General features: G+C 31.3%; 1 protein-coding gene across 1 annotated transcript in view; it reads left to right on the top strand.

The window, feature by feature from the left end:
- LOC149804702 (dynein axonemal heavy chain 6-like) overlaps positions 1-24,658 on the top strand; it is a 393,112-nt gene that overhangs the window by 234,275 nt on the left and 134,179 nt on the right. The window contains exons 60-65 of the mRNA XM_089933221.1: positions 340-471; positions 1,328-1,423; positions 6,646-6,786; positions 8,056-8,271; positions 9,551-9,669; positions 11,068-11,179. Of these exons, the coding sequence (XP_089789347.1) occupies positions 340-471; positions 1,328-1,423; positions 6,646-6,786; positions 8,056-8,271; positions 9,551-9,669; positions 11,068-11,179 (816 nt within the window). The remainder of the gene's footprint in view (positions 1-339; positions 472-1,327; positions 1,424-6,645; positions 6,787-8,055; positions 8,272-9,550; positions 9,670-11,067; positions 11,180-24,658) is intronic.

Genomic DNA, 24,658 nt, shown 5'->3' with positions numbered 1-24,658 from the left:
TCAATAGACAAAAGAAGCTACAGTGAGCTTTGTAGTATTTTGTGTTAATGGGAGAACAATACTAAAAATGATGGTAAGAAAAATCCATTAATAGTGTCAAAAGTTGGTAATAGTAGTGATGTGCCTTTGAAAATTTTCTCCATTATCATGTGAGGTAAGATCAAATTCATATGAAAGTGAAACAAGACTATTATGTAAATGTGCCATAGGTGGTAAATACTGCATGAAGGTTTAAATTCATAAATAAAATATACTGGTCTCTCCATGTATTCTTTTTAAGACAATAATATAAGTAATAGGATCAATACATAAATATTGATGTCATTTTGTGTGCTTCAGGTATTCCATAAGCTGAAAAAATATTCAAGGATTCCAGACTTTAACCCTGAAGCAGTCGGCAAGGTGTCATTAGCTTGTAGGTCGATGTGTGAATGGGTACTCGCCTTGGAACATTACAATGAAGTTTATAAGGTAAGGGATTCAGGCATACAATGGTCATGTCCATATTCCAAGTTTCATCTCGAAGTGTCCTGAAGAAAGAGGTCAGACTTACTGTAAATCTTGTAATTTCAGTGTGATTATTTATTTTCAGATTTAGCAAACTTGGTCTATTTATTGCATACAATTTTATTTTTCTCATATTTAGTAAACTTGGGATATTCATTGCACACAGTTTTGTACTTTTTAATTCTGATTTAGCAAACATAATGTATTTATTGCATATGATTTTGTAGGTTTTTGAGGGGGATTTAGTAAACATAACATATTTATTGCATACGATTTTGTAAGTTTTTTCAGATTTAGTAAACATAACATTGATTGCATACAATTTTATCGGTTTTTTGGGGGGATTTGGTAACATTTTTTTTTTGCATACCATTTTGTAGTTTTTTGCTTGGCAGTATACTTATTGTGCAGCTTTTGCTGTAAATGTAAATAGAAAGTTTGAGAAATGCAACTGTCATGCTTCATTTCAAGTTTTGTACTTCACAAATGTGTAATTTAACTTGGATTTCAGGATTAATTGATCATGATTCATGAACTGTTTCGGAAAAATATTTAAAAAAGCAAAGTAATGGTGAAAACATTATTTCATCTAGTTATTTTGCATTTTCAAATAAAAAATGATGCAAATTGTAAATGGTTAAACTGTAACAAAAGTGTGATGCAAATTGTACTTTGTTGTATTTTACAGATGGTGCAAATTGTACTTTGTTGTGTTTTACAGATGGTGTAAATTGTACTTTGTTGTATTTTACAGATGGTGCAAATTGTACTTTGTTGTATTTTACAGATGGTGTAAATTGTACTTTGTTGTATTTTACAGATGGTTAAGCCCAAGCAAAAGCGCGTTGAAGAAGCACGAGAAGCACTGGAGCTTGCCAGAAAAAGTCTTGCACAAAAGCAAGCCAGCCTGAAAATGGTGAGATAGGGGATAGAGGAGGGAGCATTCTGGTTCAAGTTAGGGTTGAGTGGCATTTGCTATGCAACTCATTAAACTGGCAGACTTGCTTTCATATAATGTATTCCCTTCTATAACAAGTGTAGACCTAGATTTGTCATCACATAACACATCAGTAAATCAGGATTTACATATGATATCAAATATACAGTAGACTATGATCTTCCACTGAATTTTTTAACAGTAGAAGATATGAGCCCATTTTGTAAGAATAAATTTGGGTCCATTTTGTACCAGTATATCTGGTTACTTTGTGCAGTGGTAGATTTGGGTCTATTTTACAACAGTAGATCTGGGTCTATTTTACAGCAGTGGATCTGAGTCTATGTAGTTGATGGTTATGCAGTTATTGTACACTGGTAGAGGTGGTAGTTACTTTAGGTCCTGTATTTCATGAAACTCTTTGCTTACTCAAACTCAATATTACCTTTGTCATAGATCTTATATTGTTAATTTGGTACAAAAAACACTACACATTTAACAAACATTTCTTTCTTAATATGATGCTACTTTAATTCTCCTAGTTTTGTTTATTTATAAGCTATGAAAATTTTAGTTTATTTATAAGCTGTGAAAATTTTAGTTTGTTTATAAGCTATGAAAATTTTCGTTCATTTATAAGCTATGTAAATTTTAGTTTATTTATAAGCTATGAAAACTTTAGTTTATTTATAAGCTGTGAAAATTTTAATTTGTTTATAAGCTATGAAAATTTTAGTTTATTTATAAGCTATGAAAATTTTAGTTGATTTAAAAGCTATGAAAATTTTAGTTTATAAGCTATGCAAATTTTAGTTTATATATAAGCTATGATAATTTTATTTTATTTATAGGCAATGAAAATTTTAGTTTATAAGTTATGTAAATTTTAGTTCATTTATAAGCTATGTAAATTTCAGTTTATTTATAAGCTATGTAAGTTTCAGTTTATTTATAAGCTATGATAATTTTATTTTATTTATAAGCTATGAAAATTTTAGTTTATAAGCTATGTAAATTTTAGTTTGTTTATAAGCTATGTAAATTTTAGTTTATAAGCTATGAAAATTTTAGTTTATTTATAGCTATGTAAATTTTAGTTTAATTATAGCTATGTAAATTTTAGTTTATAAGCTATGTAAATTTTAGATTATAAGCTATGAAAATTTTAGTTTATTTATAAGCTATGTAAATTTTAGTTTATAAGCTATGTAAATTTTAGTTTATAAGCTATGTAAATTTTAGTTTATAAGCTATGAAAATTTTAGTTTATTGATAAGCTTTGTAAATGTCAGTTTATTGATAAGCTATGTAAATTTTAGTTTATAAGCTATGAAAATTTTAGTTTATTTATAAGCTTTGTAAATGTCAGTTTATTGATAAGCTATGTAAATTTTAGTTTATAAGCTATGAAAATTTTAGTCTATTTATAAGCTATGACAATTTTAGTTTATAAGCTATGAAAATTTTAGTTTATAAGCTATGAAAATTTTAATTTATTTATAAGCTATGTAAATTTTAGTTTATTTATAAGCTATGTAAATTTTAGTTTATAAGCTATGAAAATTTTAGTTTATTTATAAGCTTTGTAAATGTCAGTTTATTTATAAGCTATGTAAACTTTAGCTTATAAGCTATGTAAATTTTAGTTTATAAGCTCTGAAAATTTTAGTTTATTTATAAGCTTTGTAAATGTCAGTTTATTTATAAGCTATGTAAATTTTAGATTATAAGCTATGAAAATTTTAGTTTATTTATAAGCTATGACAATTTTAGTTTATAAGCTATGAAAATTTTAGTTTATAAGCTATGAAAATTTTAATTTATTTATAAGCTATGTAAATTTTAGTTTATTTATAAGCTATGTAAACTTTAGCTTATAAGCTATGTAAATTTTAGTTTATAAGCTCTGAAAATGTTAGTTTATTTATAAGCTATGAAAATTTTAGTTTATAAGCTATGAAAATTTTAGTTTATAAGCTATGAAAATTTTAGTTTATAAGCAATGAAAATTTTAATTTATTTATAAGCTATGAAAATTTTAGTTTATTTATAAGTTATGTAAATTTTAGTTTATTTATAAGCTATGACAATTTTAGTTTATTTATAAGCTATGAAAATTTTAGTATATTTATAAGCTATGAAAATTTTAGTTTATAAGCTATGTAAATTTCAGTTTATTTATAAGCTATGTAAATTTTAGTTTATAAGCTATGTAAATTTTAGTTTATAAGCTATGAAAATTTTAGTTTATAAGCTTTGTAAATTTCAGTTTATTTATAAGCTGTGATAATTTTATTTTATTTATAAGCTATGAAAATTTTAGCTTTTAAGCTATGTAAATTTTAGTTTATTTATAAACTATGTAAATTTTAGTTTATAAGCTATGTAAAGTTTAGTTATAAGCTATGAAAATTTTAGTTTATAAGCTTTGTAAATTTCAGTTTATTTATAAGCTATGATAATTTTATTTTATTTATAAGCTATGAAAATTTTATTTTATAAGCTATGTAAATTTTAGTTTATTTATAAGCTATGTAAATTTTAGTTTATAAGCTATAAAAATTTTAGTTTATTTATAAGCTATGTAAATTTCAGTCTATTTATAAGCTATGTAATTTTTAGTTTATAAGCTATGTAAATTTTAGTTTATAAGCTATGAAAATTTTAGTTTGTTTATAAGCTATGAAAATTTTAGTTTATTTATAAGCTATGACAATTTTAGTTTATAAGCTATGAAAATTTTAGTTTATGAGCTATGAAAATTTTAATATATTTATAAGCTATGAAAATTTTAGTTTATTTATAAGCTTTGTAAATTTCAGTTTATTTATAAGCTATGATAATTTTAGTTTATTTATAAGCTATGTAAATTTCATTTTATTTATAAGCTATGAAAATTTTAGTTTATAATCTATGAAAATTTTAATTTATAAGCTATGAAAATTTTAGTTTATTTGTAAGCTATGACAATTTTAGTTCATAAGCTATGAAAATTTTAGTTTATAAGCTATGAAAATTTTAGTTTATTTATAACCTATGAAAATTTTAGTTTATTTATAAGCTATGTAAATTTTAGTTTATTTATAAGCTATGACAATTTTAGTTTATTTATAAGCTATGAAAATTTTAGTATATTTATAAGCTATGAAAATTTTAGTTTATAAGCTATGAAAATTTTAGTTTATTTATAAGCTATGACAATTTTAGTTCATAAGCTATGAAAATTTTAGTTTATAAACTATGAAAATTTTAGTTTATTTATAAGCTATGAAAATTTTAGTTTATAAGCTATGTAAATTTTAGTTTATAAGCTATGAAAATTTTAGTTTATTTATAAGCTATGACAATTTTAGTTCATAAGCTATCACAATTTTAGTTTATAAGCTATGTAAATTTAGTTTATTTATAGGCTATGAAAATTTTAGTTTATTTATAAGCTATGTAAATTTTAGTTTATAAGCTATGAAAATTTTAGTTTATTTATAAACTTCGAAAATTTTAGTTTATTTTTAAGCTATGAAAATTTTAGTTTATTTATAAGCTATGTAAATTTTTGTTTATAAGCTATGAAAATTTTAGTTTATTTATAAGCTATGTAGATTTTAGTTTATAAGCTATGAAAATTTTAGTTTATAAGCTATGAAAATTTTAATTTATAAGCTATGTAAATTTTAGTTTATTTATAAGCTATGAAAATTTTAGTTTGTGCAATTAAGGAGGAGTTTTGTGAATACAGGAATGGTTGTATATACTCACATACAAGTCATATCAAAATGTAAACAACATTGAATGATTGTATATACTCACATACAAGTCAAATCAAAATGCAAACAACATTGAATTATCGTATATACTCACCTACAAGTCATATCAAAATGCTAAACATCATCTGAGTTATTATATATACTCACATACAAGTCATATTAAAATGAAGACAACATTGAATTATTGTATATACTCACATACAAGACATCAAAATTCAAACAACATTGAATTATTTTTGTCATCACTTGAGAGTAATTGATAAGGAGAGGTGTTGTCATCACTTGAGAATGATTACTCAGGAGGTATTTTTCATCACATGAGAATAATTACTCAGGAGAGGGGTTGGTCATCACTTGAGAATGATTGAAAAGGAGAGGAATTGGTCATCAGTTGAAAATATCAGGAGAGGGTTTTAGAGTTGTTACCCTCATTGTTATCATTCTATTTAGAGTTGTTACCCTCATAGTTTATCATTCTGTTTAGAGTTGTTAACCTCATAGTTTTTCAATCTATTTTAAAGTTGTTACCCTCATAGTTTATCATTCTATTTAGAGTTGTTACCATCATAGTTTATCATTCTATTCAAAGTTGTTACTCATAGTTAATCATTCTATTCAGAGTTGTTACCCTCATAATTTATCATTTTATTCAGAGTTGTTACCCTCATAGTTTATCATGCCATTTGTTTTAGATGTTATTGTTCCTGGATAGGTCAAGTTTATCTTTGCTTGAGACATGAGTCTATGATTATATGGATGGCAATTCAGTCACATGATATATAAATGCAACTGCATAATTTATTTGTAATCACAGCCATATGAACTCCATAGAGATTCAGCTACATCCATAGACATTGTGTCGGCTGTTGTTTTCAGTTCATTATTAGCATGTATTTATTGATTATTGAGTGTATATTTACTATTTTCTGTACAAAATTTAATCAAGAAAAGTTTGATTCCATTTGTTCTTTGTGTTATTATTGTCAAAACTATACTACTTTATTATCAAGGTGACACTTATTTGTCATGCATGTATGTAGATGAAAGTAGATTTGATAGCTTTGTTATTCCTATGTCTAGAGGTGTTCTGTATACTCCTTTCACTCCATCATGTCACACCATAAACACAGTGGGGCCATGTTCATATAAACATCTGAAATTAAGTATCTTAGTATATAAAAAAAAATGTCTTAAATACAACCTTTTTCTATATCATTGTTAATCCAATAAAAATGTCAGAAAAAAGGAAGTATGCTAATGGAATTTAGGTGGATAGAGGAATGGATGGTTGGATGGATAGATGGAATGGTAGATAAAGAGACAGGAAAAGATGGATAGATGGACAGGTAGATAAAGAGACAGAGGAAAAGATGGATAGATTGATATATAGATATGAAATGTATTTATTTATTCTATATTTTCTGCATTGTGTTTTAGATTCAGGACCATTTCAACACACTACAACAGCAGTACCAGGACAGTGTTAATCAGCGTGAGGCTCTAAAACAATACAAGAAAACCACAGAACTGCGTCTGAAGAGAGCAGCTGTTCTTATCAGTGCTCTGGCAGATGAAAAGGTGGTTACAATGTAGCAATATAAAAAATATATTTTATGGCAGAATTTACTTAGCAATAGAAGTACCCACAGTGCCAACCCTATCATCCTCCTCTCTTTTCTTTACAACACCCACCTGCTTCATTGAGAACATTTGAGTAGAAGGCATACCATGCAATATGAATTTGTGTATCTATTTATTTTCCATAATTAACAAAAGCAGTTTGTAATTATAACAGACAAAAGGTGGTAAATATTCAGTTATCTTTTGAATGTTTTCTTATAGTTTTTAATTATGAAATTGGAAAACCAATATTGCTTTAGTGTATTCAACCCTGAGGTCATTATTCAGTGTTATGTATATCTATATTGTGTGATTGACTTTGGTCAGTAGTTGAGTTTAGGGCCTACCTGGCAAAAAGAAAATAATTTTGTAAACAACAGATTACATAGCTAATATGTCTTTACGATTTTAAATTATATATTCAGATAATTATTACTAGAGGCAAACATGTTTACTTGAGTTTAAATTTAGGACATTGGTGTTCTCCTTAGGAATTCCTGGTGCACCTGTTGTATTACTTGTTTATTGCTAAATTTTTAGTAAGAGACTTAACCTTGCTTACAACTTAGATTCTTCTGGAAATGAATTTGATGATAAAAGGACCTCATCATGGTTTAGTTATTGTGTCCAAAGTTTTTGTATAAGGATGAAGTAAACAGAAATCATTCATTCCATATCTTAATATTAGTCATAGAGAAATCAGTTTTTATTATGTGTTTCAGTTAATATTTGAGAGGAGTTATTTATTTAAATTATTTACTGGAATTGCTAAGTGCTTTTTGATTTTCAGAGTAAATCACTATTTTGGTATTACAGTGATTTCATTCAAGGACATTTTGGATTATATGACTGTGATACATCAAGACTGTTAACACATCATCACATTCCAGGATATTGGCACATCAGTACTTTCAAAATTGGAATTCATTTGGATCACAACTGGAATTCATTGGGAACTCTATACTTTTGAACTTCTGATTGAACTTTTAGGACTGTTTGGGATTTAATTCACAAAACTGTTAGCTCCTTTTAAATTTTCAGTTTATACTCTAAGAAGTCAATTATTTGTTGAATTTTGCAAAACTTGTTGGTGTTTGCTGTTTTCTGTTGCTTAGTTTTAAGACCATAGACTTGTAGCATCATCATCAAGATTGTTGGGTAACAAAAAGAATTAGAAAGGTAATAATTACAGATCTAGACTCTTAAGTTTAATTTGTTCTGTTGTAGGTGCGATGGGCAGAGGCTGTGAATGAACTTGACTTCAAGCTACAAGGCCTAGTTGGAGATACACTGGTGGCAGCAGCAAGTGTTGCATATATTGGCCCTTTGACTGCTAAGTATCGCAAGGATCTGATCCAAAACTGGGTTAGCGTGTGCCAAAATGCCAAAATCCCAATATCCAAGGACTTTGATCTTATTAAGAACACTGTCGATGCCCATCAGGTCAGTGCATTCCATACACACATCCTTACCATTTTAAATTTTCTAAAGCATGTCAATTGCACAACAAGTTTCAATAGTGCCTAGGGTGCTGTTGTGATGTGGTTTGCAGGTGGAAGGTACGGGAGATTCCAGAGTAAGGAAACCACCTACTTAGATGGACAACCATATCCCCTTAGCATAACAGGGGATCAAATATGTTACCACAAGGGTACAAGGCAAGGGTACCGTTAAAGCTTGATAAAGGCCTGACCATGTCATTGTTCATGTGCTTTTGTAACAAAAGTGGGGACTTTGTCATATACTCCATGTATATATGCATATGTACTCAAGGCTACAAACAATATGATAGGCATTGTTTGAAAGGTACAAATTTTACCATACTTTGAAAATTTGGAAGAATTGCCACTTGAAAGTCAACATAGAATTATTGTAACCAAAATGTAATACATCAAGCTTCCACTCCCACTGGTCTACTGACTTTTTGCATTTAGATAAGGTTTCCCAGATATTTTTTGTGCAGTTTTCTTTTTGATTTTATTTATCTCTGGATAAAAGTAGGTGAGTATTGTATCTAGGAGTATTTTTGGTATCAATTTATTTTCTTCTCCAGCTTCAACTTGCATCTTCATGAAAATGTAAATTGTTTGCTACTCAGATAATTGGGGAAAAAAGATGGATTGCCACAACCATTGAAATGAAATACAGGCAATCTTCAAAAATTAACATCTGTAAAGCTTACAATTATGAAGAATTTTTGATATACCTTACAAAATATATAATGAACTGCACACCCCTGGTACCAAACATTTGGGTCAGTTTATGGAGGTAGCCATTATTGAATGGTTGGCTTTGAATTAGAAGTGCCATATTGGCAATGAGACCAGGTTACAGTTTCAGTTAATATTGGGAATTTTCACTGTATTCTTAAATCAAACCCATTAGTTTTTTTGTAGCTGTTATTATTAGCAACTTGTATATTGTTGAAGATGTGGGCTGCAAACCTTTTAAGTAATTTGATTGGATAGAGGATGGGCTGAGATTGGATTGGACAGAGGATGGGCTGAGGAGCAGGATAAAGAATCAAATGATAATTTTGTGTGTTATCACCCTGCTTTGTTATTTTAATTTCTATCCAACTAATTTTTATCTTTTGAATGGAAAGTTTACTATATAAATATAGCTTATAAAATCACATTGAAAATCTGATGATCAGACTAAATTTATGCAAGCAGATTTGCAGTGTGAAGTCATCAAATAATAATTTATATTTGTCCCCTAGGTCTTGATTTGGCAGAATGAGGGATTACCACGAGATAGTCACTCAACGGTCAGTGCTATTATTATCAAGAAATCTAACAAGTGGCCCTTAATTATTGACCCACAAGGGCAGGCGGTCAAGTAAGTATGAAAGATTTCTCCTTCTATGACAAGTTTTGTTTATTTTTATCAAGTTCTTTTTGCTTCTCTCTTTAAACTGGAATCACAATCAAATAGTGCTTTGGCTAGCAAAGGTGAGTGCTGCCACTATTCAAACTGTTAAATGTTTCAGGAATGGTAATGGTGTAATGTTCTGGAGCACTGCACTCGGTTCATAATCAAGCCTGCCCTACATCATAAAGATTAGCTTCATGTTTGCCATTTTCAGAATTGAGTATGCTTATAACATAAAGATTAACTTCGTGTTCCGCTATGCCCTGTTCCATAAAGTTTAGCTTTCTGCCATATACATAATCAAGTATGCCCTGTGCCATAAAGAGTAACCTGGCATTCCATCATTGTCACCACATCACATGCCAGCAAAGGACACCAGAGTGAATCATGTGAGGTGAGTCATCCATATTCAGTAAGCCACCAGCCAGTTCATAGATTAAAACAACAGTGAAGATGGGAGAAACCAGGTCAATCAAATAACTTACATGTTAATACCAATGCATTAACCCTGGAATAGGAAAACTAGACTTGTGGGAACCAGTTAATCTGAAAGAGTTACAAATGGTCTCTGGCTGGAGTAGTTCCAGCAACACTATATGAGGAGATCACAGAGATGAGTACTCATCAGAGCAGAGCTGAATGGTGGATGAAAGATGACTGGCCAATCAAGAATGTAAGGTTTCCAATCTGGCCCCTGAAAACCCAATTTCAGCTATAACTCATACTAATCAAATTGCCTAATTCATTTGGTGATAGTCTACAAGACTTCAAACAATGGATGTAATTAGTACATCCTTCATACCTAATTAAGATCACAAAAACAAAAATAATAGGTAACTTTTGCCTGAGATTGGCACACCTTTTGGACAATTATGAATGTTGAGTACCAAACTTGACAGTCTGTTGAGTAGGAAAATTAACGAACCATAGAAAAGGATTTATGTGGCCTTCACAATTTGGCAATAGGGACTCCCCCATTATAGGAAATGGGGCATAATTTGGCAATAGGGACTCCCCAATATATGAAATGGGGCATGATTTTGCAATGATGACTCCCCAATATAGGAAATGGAGCATGATTTGACAATAGGGACTGCCCCAGAATAGGAAACTTGGCATAATATGACAAAATGGCATGTGGCGTCTGCAGAAAATTGCAGAAATCAATCAGTGCACAAAAGCACACATCATGTAGTAGTCACTCCTGTCAGTGTGATGAAAAGTAATTTAAATTCCTCTCAATAGCAACACCTGCCATGCTGAAGATCATGTCTGCCCTATGTCATAAAGCAAATAAATTCTGTTAATAAAAGTGTTCTTTTATGTGATTGCTGACATAGTTATGATTATATTTTACCATTCTAGATGGATTAAAGAAATGGAAGGAAAAAGCTTGAAGATCATCTCAGCCTCCGACCCTAAGTACATGAGATCTCTTGAGGCAGCTCTTAGAGTGGGTAACCCCATGCTATTAAAGGTCAGTCAAGTTTAATTTATTTTAATTATTTTCTAATATTTAGAAGTAGATTTGAAGTTATGCAACATGCACTTGGAAACACAAGCTGTTCTGATGTTTGTATACCATCTTAGCAAGAGTACAGGAGCTCCATCATTTATGGTGTAAAAGGGCAGGAGGAAAGAATAACTGCCATTTAGGATTGACTCCAGTACTTTGTTTCCCAGGTAGGCACATGTACCATGATATGAAAGAACCCATACTCTTGACCGCTGCACTTCCCATTCCTAAACTTGACATTCTACTGCAAATGTCATCCATATTCACCCTTCAAAGAAACTGAAACATGTGCTGCTGATACCACCAAATGTTACAGGAAAAAAACATTTGCAGCTGGAGTGTTACTTAAACCATGGGACCTCACTAACACTAGAAAGTTCTAAATCACAGATTTTTGTAATCTTTCAAGCCATGAAATTTGATTATTTTCACAAGCAATTAAAGGACCATTAATGTGGCTATTTAAAAGTTGTTTGAATCAATGAAAGCTTCAAATAAATACCAGCTAAAGTTTCCTTGCTGGAGACTTTATCAATGGTACCGTTAAGAGGATTGCCTTGCAACATGTTTGAAAAAGCAATGTATGAACTTAAAATGTTTTAGAGGACTTTATTACTTAAAAATTGTCAAAACTGTTGTAAAAGTGGAGGAGGAGCTTATTAACAGAGAATTATATCACTGTGTATATCACTGGTGTATCCCAAAACTAATTTCTTTGGCATCATTGATTGTAAACATTGTTCAGCAAACATCCTCTGATGGTCATAGAGATTAATGATGAAACAAAATGACTGAGATAATTTACTTAACTGATTGAAACATGCCACGATAGCAGTCAAAGTCAAAATCAAAACACACATCAGGAGTGAATTTTTTTTGACAGAATGATTCAAACAACAGATTTTCTCATAAATAAACAGCTTAATAATGTTATTTTCTAATAATGATCAGCAAGAACAGGAAGCAAAGAGTGCTGCAGAAAAAGCAACTTAACAGAATCAGTGTTATGATGTAAAGGTTTGATTCAACCTGTTGTTTTTATTTTACCTCCTCACATGCAATTATTGTTTGTTCTTTAGTATATATTTGTACGTTATCAAAGAAACATTGTATTATAGTGTTACAGCTTAATGCTCCAAACACTTTGTATCCATGCCTGTCTGTTTCAAGGAGGGGAAAAAATCAGTAAAATGTTGGATTAGTGTCCATGATTATTATTCTTAATTTTTTGTCAAAACTTAAATAACTGTCTCTGTGATTTTTTTATTAATATACAATATAAAGGTAACAAATATACAATATAGATGTAGCATTAGCTGCATAACTTCTCAGTAACTGGTTGCCATCTAATTCTCATTCTTAATTCTGTAAATGGGTAACTCCACTTGAAATTCCTCTGATTATTTTTATGATATAATGTTGAATAGAACTTGTTTTTGTTAGTTCCAAGCATAATTCTAAATAAGTGGCATGCTATTTTATTGGGAACAAAGAAATGGTGAGTAGCACTAATTCTAGCAAATGAAAATAAGTTACCGGTGTAATTTTGAAGACCTTTTCAACAACAAAAAGCTAAATGCTAACTCATTCAGCTATCTGTTGTCACACTTATATAACATCAGAAGAATGGATATTATTTTAATTTGGCTCATAACATGCACATCATGAAAGTCAATGTAAAGGAAATGCACAGGAAGCAGTTCACTGGTGTCAGTGCACATTTTTGGAATATAGCAGCTGAAATCAAATGTAGTTGGGGAATGTTATTGTTGCCTACCAGGAATAACTTTTTAAGCATGTTGATTCAACAACCTATCACACATTACATGATGTTGGATTTATCACACATTACATGATGTTGGATTTATCACACATTACATGATGTCGGTTTTATCACACATTACATCATGTTGGATTTATCACATATTACACCATGTTGGATTTATCACACATTACATCATGTTGGATTTATCACATATTACATCACTTTGTATTTATCACGGGTTACATCATGTATTTATCACACATGTTGAATTTATCATACTTTGTATCATGATAAATTTATCACACATTACATGATGTTGGATTTATCACAGATTACATGATGTTGGATTTATCACACATTACATCATGTTGTATTTATCACATGTCCTGTTGAATTTATCATACTTTACATCATGTTGGATATATCACACATTACATAATGTTGGATTTATCACATTACATCATGTTGGATTTATCACACAATACATCATGTTGGTTTTATCACAGGTTACATCATGTTGGATTTATCACACATTACATGTATCACACATTACACCATGTTGTATCATCCACTGTTCAAACACAGGCATAATATAATAATGAAATATTTAAAATAACAGACACCTCCACCAAATAAATGTTGGAATCATATTTGCTTCAGGATTTGTTTAAAGAGCTTTATTCTCACTGGAAATGTGATTTTGATAGTCAAGTTATGAGTCTGAGATGTTATTTTTTTGCATGGTTAATTTAGAAATATGAACCTGGTAGGAAAATGAATACTGAAAAGATTTAGAGATAAATAAGGTATTTTATACCATTTCCAGAAGATACATATGAGTTGAAAACTGAAGATGTGAATCATTTACATTTTATAACTTGCCTGTATACCTGTATGAAGTACAGGAGAGCCTCTGCTATATACTTTCCTGTACACTTATGAAGTACAGGAGAGCCTCTGATATATACTTTCCTGTACACTTATGAAGTACAGGAGAGCCTATGTATGATATAAGCTTGCTGTGCACTGATATGAAGTACAGGAGAGCCTCTGCTATATACTTTCCTGTACACTTATGAAGTACAGGAGAGCCTCTGATATATACTTTCCTGTACACTTATGAAGTACAGGAGAGCCTATGTATGATATAAGCTTGCTGTGCACTGATATGAAGTACAGGAGAGCCTCTGCTATATACTTTCCTGTACACTTATGAAGTACAGGAGAGCCTATGTATGATATAAGCTTGCTGTGCACTGATATGAAGTACAGGAGAGCCTATGTATGATATAAGCTTGCTGTGCACTGATATGAAGTACAGGAGAGCCTATGCTATATGCTTGCCTGTTCACCTTTATGAAATACAGGAGAGCCTATGCTATATGCATCTCTGTAATAATAATAATGAGGACTTTGTATAGCGCCTAATCTTTAGAAGCTCTAGGTGCTTTACAACATTAGACAACACCTATAAGATAAGAAACATAATAATATTATTGCAAAAACAAACAACATGAAATTAGAAAAACATTAAAACATTATACACCTATATGAAGTACAGGAGAGCCTATGCTATATGCTTGCCTGTATACCGATATGCAGTACAGGAGAGCCTATGCTATATGCTTGTCTGTTCACCTGTATAAACTACAGGAGAGCCTATGCTATATGCATAAATCAGTGAATTCACATGGATTCTCGTAACTCATATTAACTAAAGTAATACATGAACTTTTTAGAACCTAATTCCTATAAAAACAAGACGACTAATTCAAACAATTCGACAGCCTTTTCCTTTAGGGGTCAACTTGACCTTCCAGGTTTTCCAATAACTGTTCCTGCAATTTTTCAAATTCGACAGTTATACTAGGAAATCAAAGTTAGCCATGTCCCTAATAGTCCATCTTGCAGTTAAGTAAATGAATGCCTTATTTAAAACTCACTACTACTACTGACCAGACATTTGGAATCACTGCAGTATAGCAATTTAACAAGCGCCTGCCCCCATAAATCTATATAATTGTTCTCTGGCCCAAGCTAATGTGCTTTTCATAGATCGACAGAAATTTGCCCCTTCACATTGTGTATAACCAAAATGATTTACAACTCTAAATTTAAACAGCTTGTGTATGACCCTAAGGATTTATGACTGAATTGTTGAGAATATTATACTTAAGCGAATGATAAGTGTTTGATTTAATATGCATCTTTGCAGATAAATACTCTTCAGTTTTGGAAAACAACTTTTGTCTGTTCATTTAAAAAATAATATTGGTATTTAGTCTTGCAATTCGTCATTAACCTTTACCACTTAGGTGATGAATACTACAGAACTAATCCAAGTCACACATTGCTTGCATTGGATGTTTTTCCAGTTTGCAGGAATATTGGTAAATAGAATTTTAATTTACCTTTAATGGTAAAACCATAAATATGGGAAAATGTCAGCACACATCACCTACCTACTTCAACTTGTAACATGAGGCATTCAGACTGCAGGAAAAAACTTCTCATGGGTAATGATCACATGTCTAGAGATGTGTATTGATCAGATAGAAGATTGACTTAAGTTTTGTTTGTTTTAATTAACAAGTGTTCTCTAGATGACTGGTGTCTTGCCCACATTTGTGCAGAACCCATCTCACCCATTTATATATATATATATATAACATTCCAAAAGTTTTATAACTCAACTTTGATGTTAACACCATTGCTGTTGCTGTCAGAAAAGGAATATTTCAGAAATTCTCACCATATTTACAAAAGTGAGGCAATAAAAGATTCTCTTGGAAACAGTGGAACTGCATTTGTACAAGCGTTATTCATAAGATAAGACAGGCTAAGGTAAGATTTATTTATTTAGTGTTGACATGATTTAAAATAACAATGTAACATCAAGCTCTAATGAGTTTTACTGACATTACATACAATAAATGAGTCATTACAACAAGCATGATTAGCAAGACATCAAAACACGTCATAATACAAAATACAAGTTGGACAAAACACACAATGTATGACTTGAGACATGAGTAAGCAAAGAATTTTTAAAGTGAGTGAGTAAAGTGAATTTAGTATCTGGATAAATCAAAAAATCAAAACCTATTTAGAATTTTTTAAAATTATTGGTAAAAATTGAAATTTAAAATAAATGCAGAATCCCCAAATTAGGAGTAAAAAGCATGCTGCAATGCAGCTTATGCCTTATTTAAAAAGAATGAAGCAAACAGAAGGGCACTTGATTAGTACACAAGACTAGGACAGAAAAAGAACAAATGCTAACACAAACGTTTAGTCATCATGGCAGATGAGGGTGAGTATTATTTACAGACATTTCATTAACAGTCTTTACCATTCCAGGATGGAATTAAAAGATGTGAATTAATTAAAGTTTGATTGCACTCTAAATTGGTTTGGTAGCTCATTCCATAGAGTGGCAGCTGCATATCTTAATGATATTCTGGGCCAAATATCAAGGTTTTAATTCTTGGGACATCTAAAAACTACATGTCTGCAGCATGATGCCCCAGTGCTAGACATCACTATAAACTGCCACACTCCAGACATCGTAGTGATATGACTGAAATGTTTTTAAAGCTATCAAAAATCCAAATCTCTCTCTCACACACACACACACACACACACACACATGATTAGGCTAGTTTTAGCTGATTTGATGTTGTTTACTTTTGTGATGTTAGCTGTACACAATTTCACATGCTACTTCAATACAGGATTTTTGATATCTCCATTCTGGGTGGAATGTCATCAGGAGGCAGATCCCACAATAAAAGGGTCAGTGACCATAAAACACCTATTACAACATTTACAGGATTACATTTTGTCCTTTCTTCATCCATGAACCAACAGAATACATGTACATGAATGGTAACAGTAGATTTGCTATGCTTAAACATTTTCCTGAATACTGAGAATAATAAATACTCCAAATAGTGATAATAGATGGTTTGCTATGTTCAAACATTTGCCAGAATGCTCAGAATAATGAATATTCTAATAAGTGATAATGCTGTAGATGAATATTCTGCATAGTGATAATAGATTGTTTCCTGTGTTCAAACATTTGCCAGAATTGCTCAGAATAATGAATATTCTGAGTAGTGATAATAGATTGTGTCCTGTGTTCAAACATTTGCTAGAATGCTCAGAATAATGAATATTCTGAGTAGTGATAATAGATTGTTTCCTGTGTTCAAACATTTGCTAGAATGCTCAGAATAATGAATATTCTGCATAGTGATAATAGATTGTGTCCTGTGTTCAAACATTTGCTAGAATGCTCAGAATAATGAATATTCTGAGTAGTGATAATAGATTGTTTCCTGTGTTCAAACATTTGCCAGAATTGCTCAGAATAATGAATATTCTGACTAGTGATAATAGATGGTTTCCTGTGTTCAAACATTTGCTAGAATGCTCAGAATAATGAATATTCTAATAAGTGATAATGCTGTAGATGAATATTCTGCATAGTGATAATAGATTGTTTCCTGTGTTCAAACATTTGCCAGAATTGCTCAGAATAATGAATATTCTGAGTAGTGATAATAAATTGTGTCCTGTGTTCAAACATTTGCTAGAATGCTCAGAATAATGAATATTCTGAGTAGTGATAATAGATTGTGTCCTGTGTTCAAACATTTGCTAGAATGCTCAGAATAATGAATATTCTGCATAGTGATAATAGATTGTGTCCTGTGTTCAAACATTTGCTAGAATGCTCAGAATAATGAATATTCTGCATAGTGATAATAGATTGTGTCCTGTGTTCAAACATTTGCTAGAATGCTCAGAATAATGAATATTCTGAGTAGTGATAATAGATTGTTTCCTGTGTTCAAACATTTGCCAGCATACACAGAAATTACTTTTGAGTTCTCTGATTCAAAATTTGTAATGCTCCAGCAGACGATGTATTATCCCTACCAACACTAATCCGTCTATAAACCTAGATCTGTTGCTGCACAGTATGCTGGCAAATCAGGGTCTACACTGCACCAGTGATTGAATGTGAACAGAGTGAATCCTACTGTATCTGTTGGCATATTATAGAATGACAGTTCAGCTTGGTCTGTTATTCACAGGTATGATTGTTTGATAAGGACTCATGGAAGATTGATCAGTTGACCAAATTAGCTTCTTCTTGAAATAACGTCATTATTATTATTATTATTATTGTTATTATTATTATTATTATTATTATTATTATTATAGGCATGTAAATGTCATGTCATAATTGTATGCTGTTAGTAGTGTATAGCTCATATCATAAGTTAATTTCTTGATGTACGGTCAAAATTGTAATGGTCCAAGAACTTAGTTTTTTGAAACACCTGACATGAGGAGTTTCTTATTTGAAAGTTTATTTGCCATAAATAGGAAATGTAATGTTGTCTTCCTTCAAGTTAGGATTGAAGCCAAATTAAACTTTCATGGTGCACTTCCTATATTCTGTGTTTTTCAAGTAGGAGTTTGTGAGTAACAAGATTAAAAGTCTTTGTAAGGTCCAAAAACACTGTACCTACTAGAGTTTCTTGATTTATAGCTGTTAACTAGTCATTCAGTATTGTAGTTAATAACAAGTCATTTAGTATTGAAGTTAATAACCAGTCATTCAGTATTGTAGTTAAAAACCAGTCTGTATTTCAGTTAATAACCAGTCTTTCAGTATTGTAACATGAATGATTTTCATGAAAGCCTGCTTGTCATTAATTCAGTAGATTGGAAGATTTCAGGTAATTCCTAACTTCAATTCAAACAGCATTTTACAGATGTCTTTAAAAGCAACGATAATACTGGTATTGATCTAACGCTATTCATATGATAAAATTGATATTCTTTAATTATTTATAAGATAAAACCAACTTTGGTCTGTACTTATTCATATGATAAAACTGACATTGGTCTATAGATTTTTATGAAATAAAATGGATATTGGTCTATACTTATTCATATGATAAAACTAATATTGGTATGTAGTCATTGCTTCAATACAGGATTTTAAATATGTCCATTCTGTAGGTGGCCATCTTGAAAATAGTATCACTACTTCATCTGAATGAATGGTCATATTTAATCATAGTGTCTGCACTGAAAGACTTCTTATGATGTCAGGTTGGTTTTAAGTGAAAATGGTGCTGCCTGGATATCCAATATGGCCATATTAGCCACCATCTTGAAAATCCTGTTATCACTACTCATGAATAGATGGTCATATCAACATGAAATTTTTGCTTAAAGAATTCTTGTGATGTAAAGTTGGTCTTAAATGAAAATGGCACCAATCTGGTATACAGTATGGTCACCACATTGGCCATCTTGAAAATCTTATTGCAACTCCTGTAATAGAAGGTCATATCATTGTGAAGTTTTAGCAAAAGACTTGTTATGCTGCCTATTTGGTCTTTAAGAAAATTGTGTCAATGAGACATCCAATGTAGTGCCATGGCAGCCATCCTGAAAATCTTATCACTACTCCTTATTGATGGAGAGTCAGGTTGACATGGAGTTTTCAACAGAAGACTTCTTATGACTACTTGGTCCTGAATGATAATAGTGCTACTCTGACATCAAAGATGGCTGACATGACAGACATCTTGAACATCTTGTCAGTACTCCTAAATGGAAAGTCATATCAACAATGAATTTTCACCAGAAGACTTCTTATAGTGCCCAGTTGTTCCTACAAGAAAATAGTACCCTACATACATTTAATATAGCTACAGTTACAAATATACTGGAAATCTTGTGGTCAATACTTATGCAGAATGGATGGTCTTACTGGTATGAGGCTTTCACCAAATGGATGCTAATGGTGTCTGGTTTGGCCTAAATAAAAATGGTACTGATCTTACATCTAATATGGCCATGAAAGTGGCTGATCTAAAAATCTTATCACTCCTCCAGAAAATCAGAGATCAGGTTTCAACACTCCACAGTAAAAAAAAAAAAAAAAAAATGTTCTATCTTGAATTCCTGGAAATTCTTTTCAGGCAGTAGAGTATCAGTCCCTTCAGGGGACTCATGCTAGGTCCATTGTTTACACTGAATACATCTGTATGAATGAGGTCATGGTGACTAGGTCCATTGTTTACACTGAATACATCTGTATGAATGAGGTCATGGTGACTAGGTCCATTGTTTACACTGAATACATCTGTATGAATGAGGTCATGGTGACTAGGTCCATTGTTTACACTGAATACATCTGTATGAATGAGGTCATGGTGACTAGGTCCATTGTTTACACTGAATACATCTGTATGAATGAGGTCATGGTGACTAGGTCCATTGTTTACACTGAATACATCTGTATGAATGAGGTCATGGTGACTAGGTCCATCGTTTACACTGAATACATCTGTATGAATGAGGTCATGGTGACTAGGTCCATCGTTTACACTGAATACATCTGTATGAATGAGGTCATGGTGACTAGGTCCATCGTTTACACTGAATACATCTGTATGAATGAGGTCATGGTGACTAGGTCCATCGTTTACACTGAATACATCTGTATGAATGAGGTCATGGTGACTAGGTCCATTGTTTACACTGAATACATCTGTATGAATGAGGTCATGGTGACTAGGTCCATTGTTTACACTGAATACATCTGTATGAATGAGGTCATGGTGACTAGGTCCATTGTTTACACTGAATACATCTGTATGAATGAGGTCATGGTGACTAGGTCCATTGTTTACACTGAATATATCTGTATGAATGAGGTCATGGTGACTAGGTCCATTGTTTACACTGAATACATCTGTATGAATGAGGTCATGGTGACTAGGTCCATTGTTTACACTGAATATATCTGTATGAATGAGGTCATGGTGACTAGGTCCATTGTTTACACTGAATACATCTGTATGAATGAGGTCATGGTGACTAGGTCCATTGTTTACACTGAATACATCTGTATGAATGAGGTCGTGGTGACTAGGTCCATTGTTTACACTGAATATATCTGTATGAATGAGGTCATGGTGATCTTTATATGGTTTAATTTTCCTGGCTTCACTTTGATTGAATAATTTTGTCAGTGGAATAAATGTGGCCACTGAGCCCAAATTTTGACGGAAGGCTTCAAAACACTTATTATATATTGTTGTTGGATAGGATACCTCTGCTTTTTTCTCAGAGTAGCATTAAAAAGGGTTGTTGATTTGGAATCGTGTTTGATGCTGCATTTTGTAATGTACTGAGGGATTCTATTATAATTGCTTTCATCAGTCAGATAATTCCGATAAAGTCAGTTGATGCAGACTTAATATTTTTGGAGTGTTCAATTTAGGCTTACAAATTATAGATATGACAGGAAATTGCAAGGAATTCTTTCCCAGAAATATCTTTCCATGATTACTCAGGAATGCAAGGTTTCATCTACAGGATATTGTCTGTTGTTGACATCATATGAAGAAGACAAAACATGATACTTGATTGGTTTCTTCTCACTTAATCTGGGTTATTTATGTTGTGGAAAGACATCAATCATCTAAAGAGCTATAAAAAAGACACAGATTTGGAAGTTATAACATTTTTATGCCAAAATTGCATGCTGTCTGTCCAGTCTTGATCTGGTCCTGTCTGTCTTGGAAGCCATCTTAGCAGTATGGAACAAAAAAAACTCAACATATTCAAAAAAGATTTGGTTACTTTATTCATATAAATATGTAGATGACTTGATTAGATTTTCATGCCAATAAAACACCTTTTCAATTTTTTTTACATATTTTCTTAACTTTTTGGACTTAAAAAAAATCTTTTTCACAAAACTCTTGCATGATGAAGTAAGAAAAACAGGAGGTAGACAAATTAAATGTTATAGGTTTATTTATATTTTTATGTGTAGAAGACCTCATTAGATATTCAGGGCATTAAATATTTACAATATTTCAACCATTGTGAAACATTTTTGGGACAAAGACCTTGTTAGCATGATTGAGTGAAAGCCACTTAAGGTAAGCAAATTAAATGTGGCAAGCATATTTCTGGAATAATATGCAATTAGACCTAAATGCATACAAAGAGGACCTCATAAAATGACATTATTACAAGATTCTAGCGGAATGATATGTAATTAGACCTAAATGCATACAAAGAGGACCTTATAAAATGACATTATTACAAGATTTTATTGGAATAATATGTAATTAGACCTACATTCATACAAAGCGGACCTCATAAAATGACATTATTGCAAGATTTTATTGGAATAATATGCAATTAGACCTAAATGCATACAAAGAGGACCTCATAAAATGACATTATTGCAAGGTTCTATTGGAATAATATGCAATTAGACCTAAATGCATACAAAGAGTGCCTCATAAAATGACATTATTGCAAGATAATCTATTGAAATGATATGTAATTAGACCTAAATGCATACAAAGAGGACCTCATAAAATGACATTATTGCAAGATAATCTATTGAAATGATATGTAATTAGACCTAAATGCATACAAAGAGGACCTCATAAAATGACATTATTACAAGATTCTATTGGAATGATATGTAATTAGACCTAAATGCATACAAAAAGGACCTCATAAAATGACACTATTACAAGATTCTATTGGAATGATATGTAATTAGACCTAAATGCATACAAAGAGGACCTCATAAAATGACATCACACAGATAGGACCTCATAAAATGACATTATTGCAAGGTTCTATTGGATTAACTGTATATGTAATTAGGCCGAAATGCATACAAATATGACCTCATACAGTGACATATTAATGCAAGATTCTGTTGGAATTGACCTATCGCCAGTTGTCAATCATTCTGCTCGATTGACCAATCAGCGAGCGCTATTATACACACCACCAGGCACTGTTTACGTCCGCCATTTTCCTCCGACAAGCTGCTTCTGTCGATATCGACTCGGCTATTGTATATCAATAATTTTTTTCAGTTCTTCATTTGAATGCTTCCAGATCATAAATATGTAATCTAAAAATCTGAACCAAAGAGATGGATTAAACTTTTCGTTTTGAATAAAATCCTTTTCTAATTCACCCATGAAAGGGAAGAGTATATATGAGCCATATTAATACCCATTATCTGTATGTAATTCGTATTATTAAATTGAAAATAATTATTTTACAAGATAAGTTTTTATTATTTTACAAATATCTTCGCTAGATAGTGTACTATTATTAGGATTGTTATCAAGAAAATATTTGCACGCTTCAATACCATCTGCATGCGGAATGTTGGTATATAGTGATGTTACATCTAATGATACCAGGATTGAAATTATCAGATAGATGTGGAATAGACTTCGACTTTTTAATGAAAGTAGTTGTGTCTTTAATGTATGAAGGAAGTGATTTCATTAAAGGTTGTAAAACACTATCAATAAATTTGGATAGGTTTTCAGTATATGAATTACAACCTGATATAATGGGTCGTCCTGGAAAATTTAAAGGTAAATTATGGTCAGGATTTATATGAGTTTTGGGTAATATGTAGAATTGAGGTGTACGTATGTTAAGAGGGAAAGTATCAAATTCCTCATATATGGAATTATTATTTTTGAGGTGTACGTATGTTAAGAGGGAAAGTATCAAATTCCTCACATATGGAATTATTATTTTTAGCGATCTCAATAATGTATGTTGACATTTTTAATTTAATTTCTAATTGATGCTCAACTTCTTTAACATAATCATCTTGATTCACAATAATAATAGTCTTTGACTTATCATCCTTTTTAATCACTATACTGTCGTCATTCATTAGATTATATACAGACTTAATTTCGTCCTTATAAATATCACTATGATATTGCTTTAATTTAGTTAATATCTCTTTTGTGATCGCATATATATATAAATATATATATATAAATCACGTAAAGGATGACTTAATTCTGTTATAAAATGGTTATTTGGGTGACAAGTTTTGGGATGACTTCTCCAACCAATTTGGGATGACTTCTCCAACCACTCTGGGGCAACTTCTCCAGATACGTGGGGGCGAGTTCTCCATGGGGCGAGATCTCTGCATACCGACGTAACTTAGTGAAGTGCAAGCGATGGATAAATGCGCTCGCTTTCTGTCTCTGTCTCAATGTTGTTTCATATGACAAATATTTCTCACCAATATTGTCTGGTATGTCTTTTAATGTTATCATGCCTGCCATTTTCACAGAATGTTTGTCGGAGGTTAAGAGGTTGTCAAGTCACGTGTTCAGTAGGCGGAGCGATCTACCTTCTAGCGTAAGGTCAATTATAAGCAATTAGACCTAAATAAATACAATCAGGACTTCATATAATGACATATTGCAAGGTTCTGTTGTAAGTATATGTAATTAGACCTAAATACATACGTACAAATAGGATTTCATAAAATTACATATTTTTGGAAAGTTCTATTGGAATTATATGTAATTAGACATAAATGTACAAGACTTCATAAAATGACATATTACTGCAAGGTTTTATTGGAATTATTTGTAACTAGACATAAATATACAAATAAGACTTCATAAAATGACATTTATTGTAAAGTTCTGTTGAAATTATATCCATGATTCAATTTCTCTCTCTTTCTTGACATAGCAGACACATATTCCTGTCTGCAGTAGTAACTTACAGTATTGTCTAATATGGCTTCTCCTTTAATTGTGTGAAGA

This window comes from Sinohyriopsis cumingii, chromosome 2 (assembly GCF_028554795.1).
Source record: "Sinohyriopsis cumingii isolate HCF-2022 chromosome 2, ASM2855479v2, whole genome shotgun sequence".
In the NCBI taxonomy this organism is placed as follows: domain Eukaryota; kingdom Metazoa; phylum Mollusca; class Bivalvia; order Unionida; family Unionidae; genus Sinohyriopsis; species Sinohyriopsis cumingii.
This window is presented reverse-complemented; position numbering and strand designations above follow the sequence as displayed.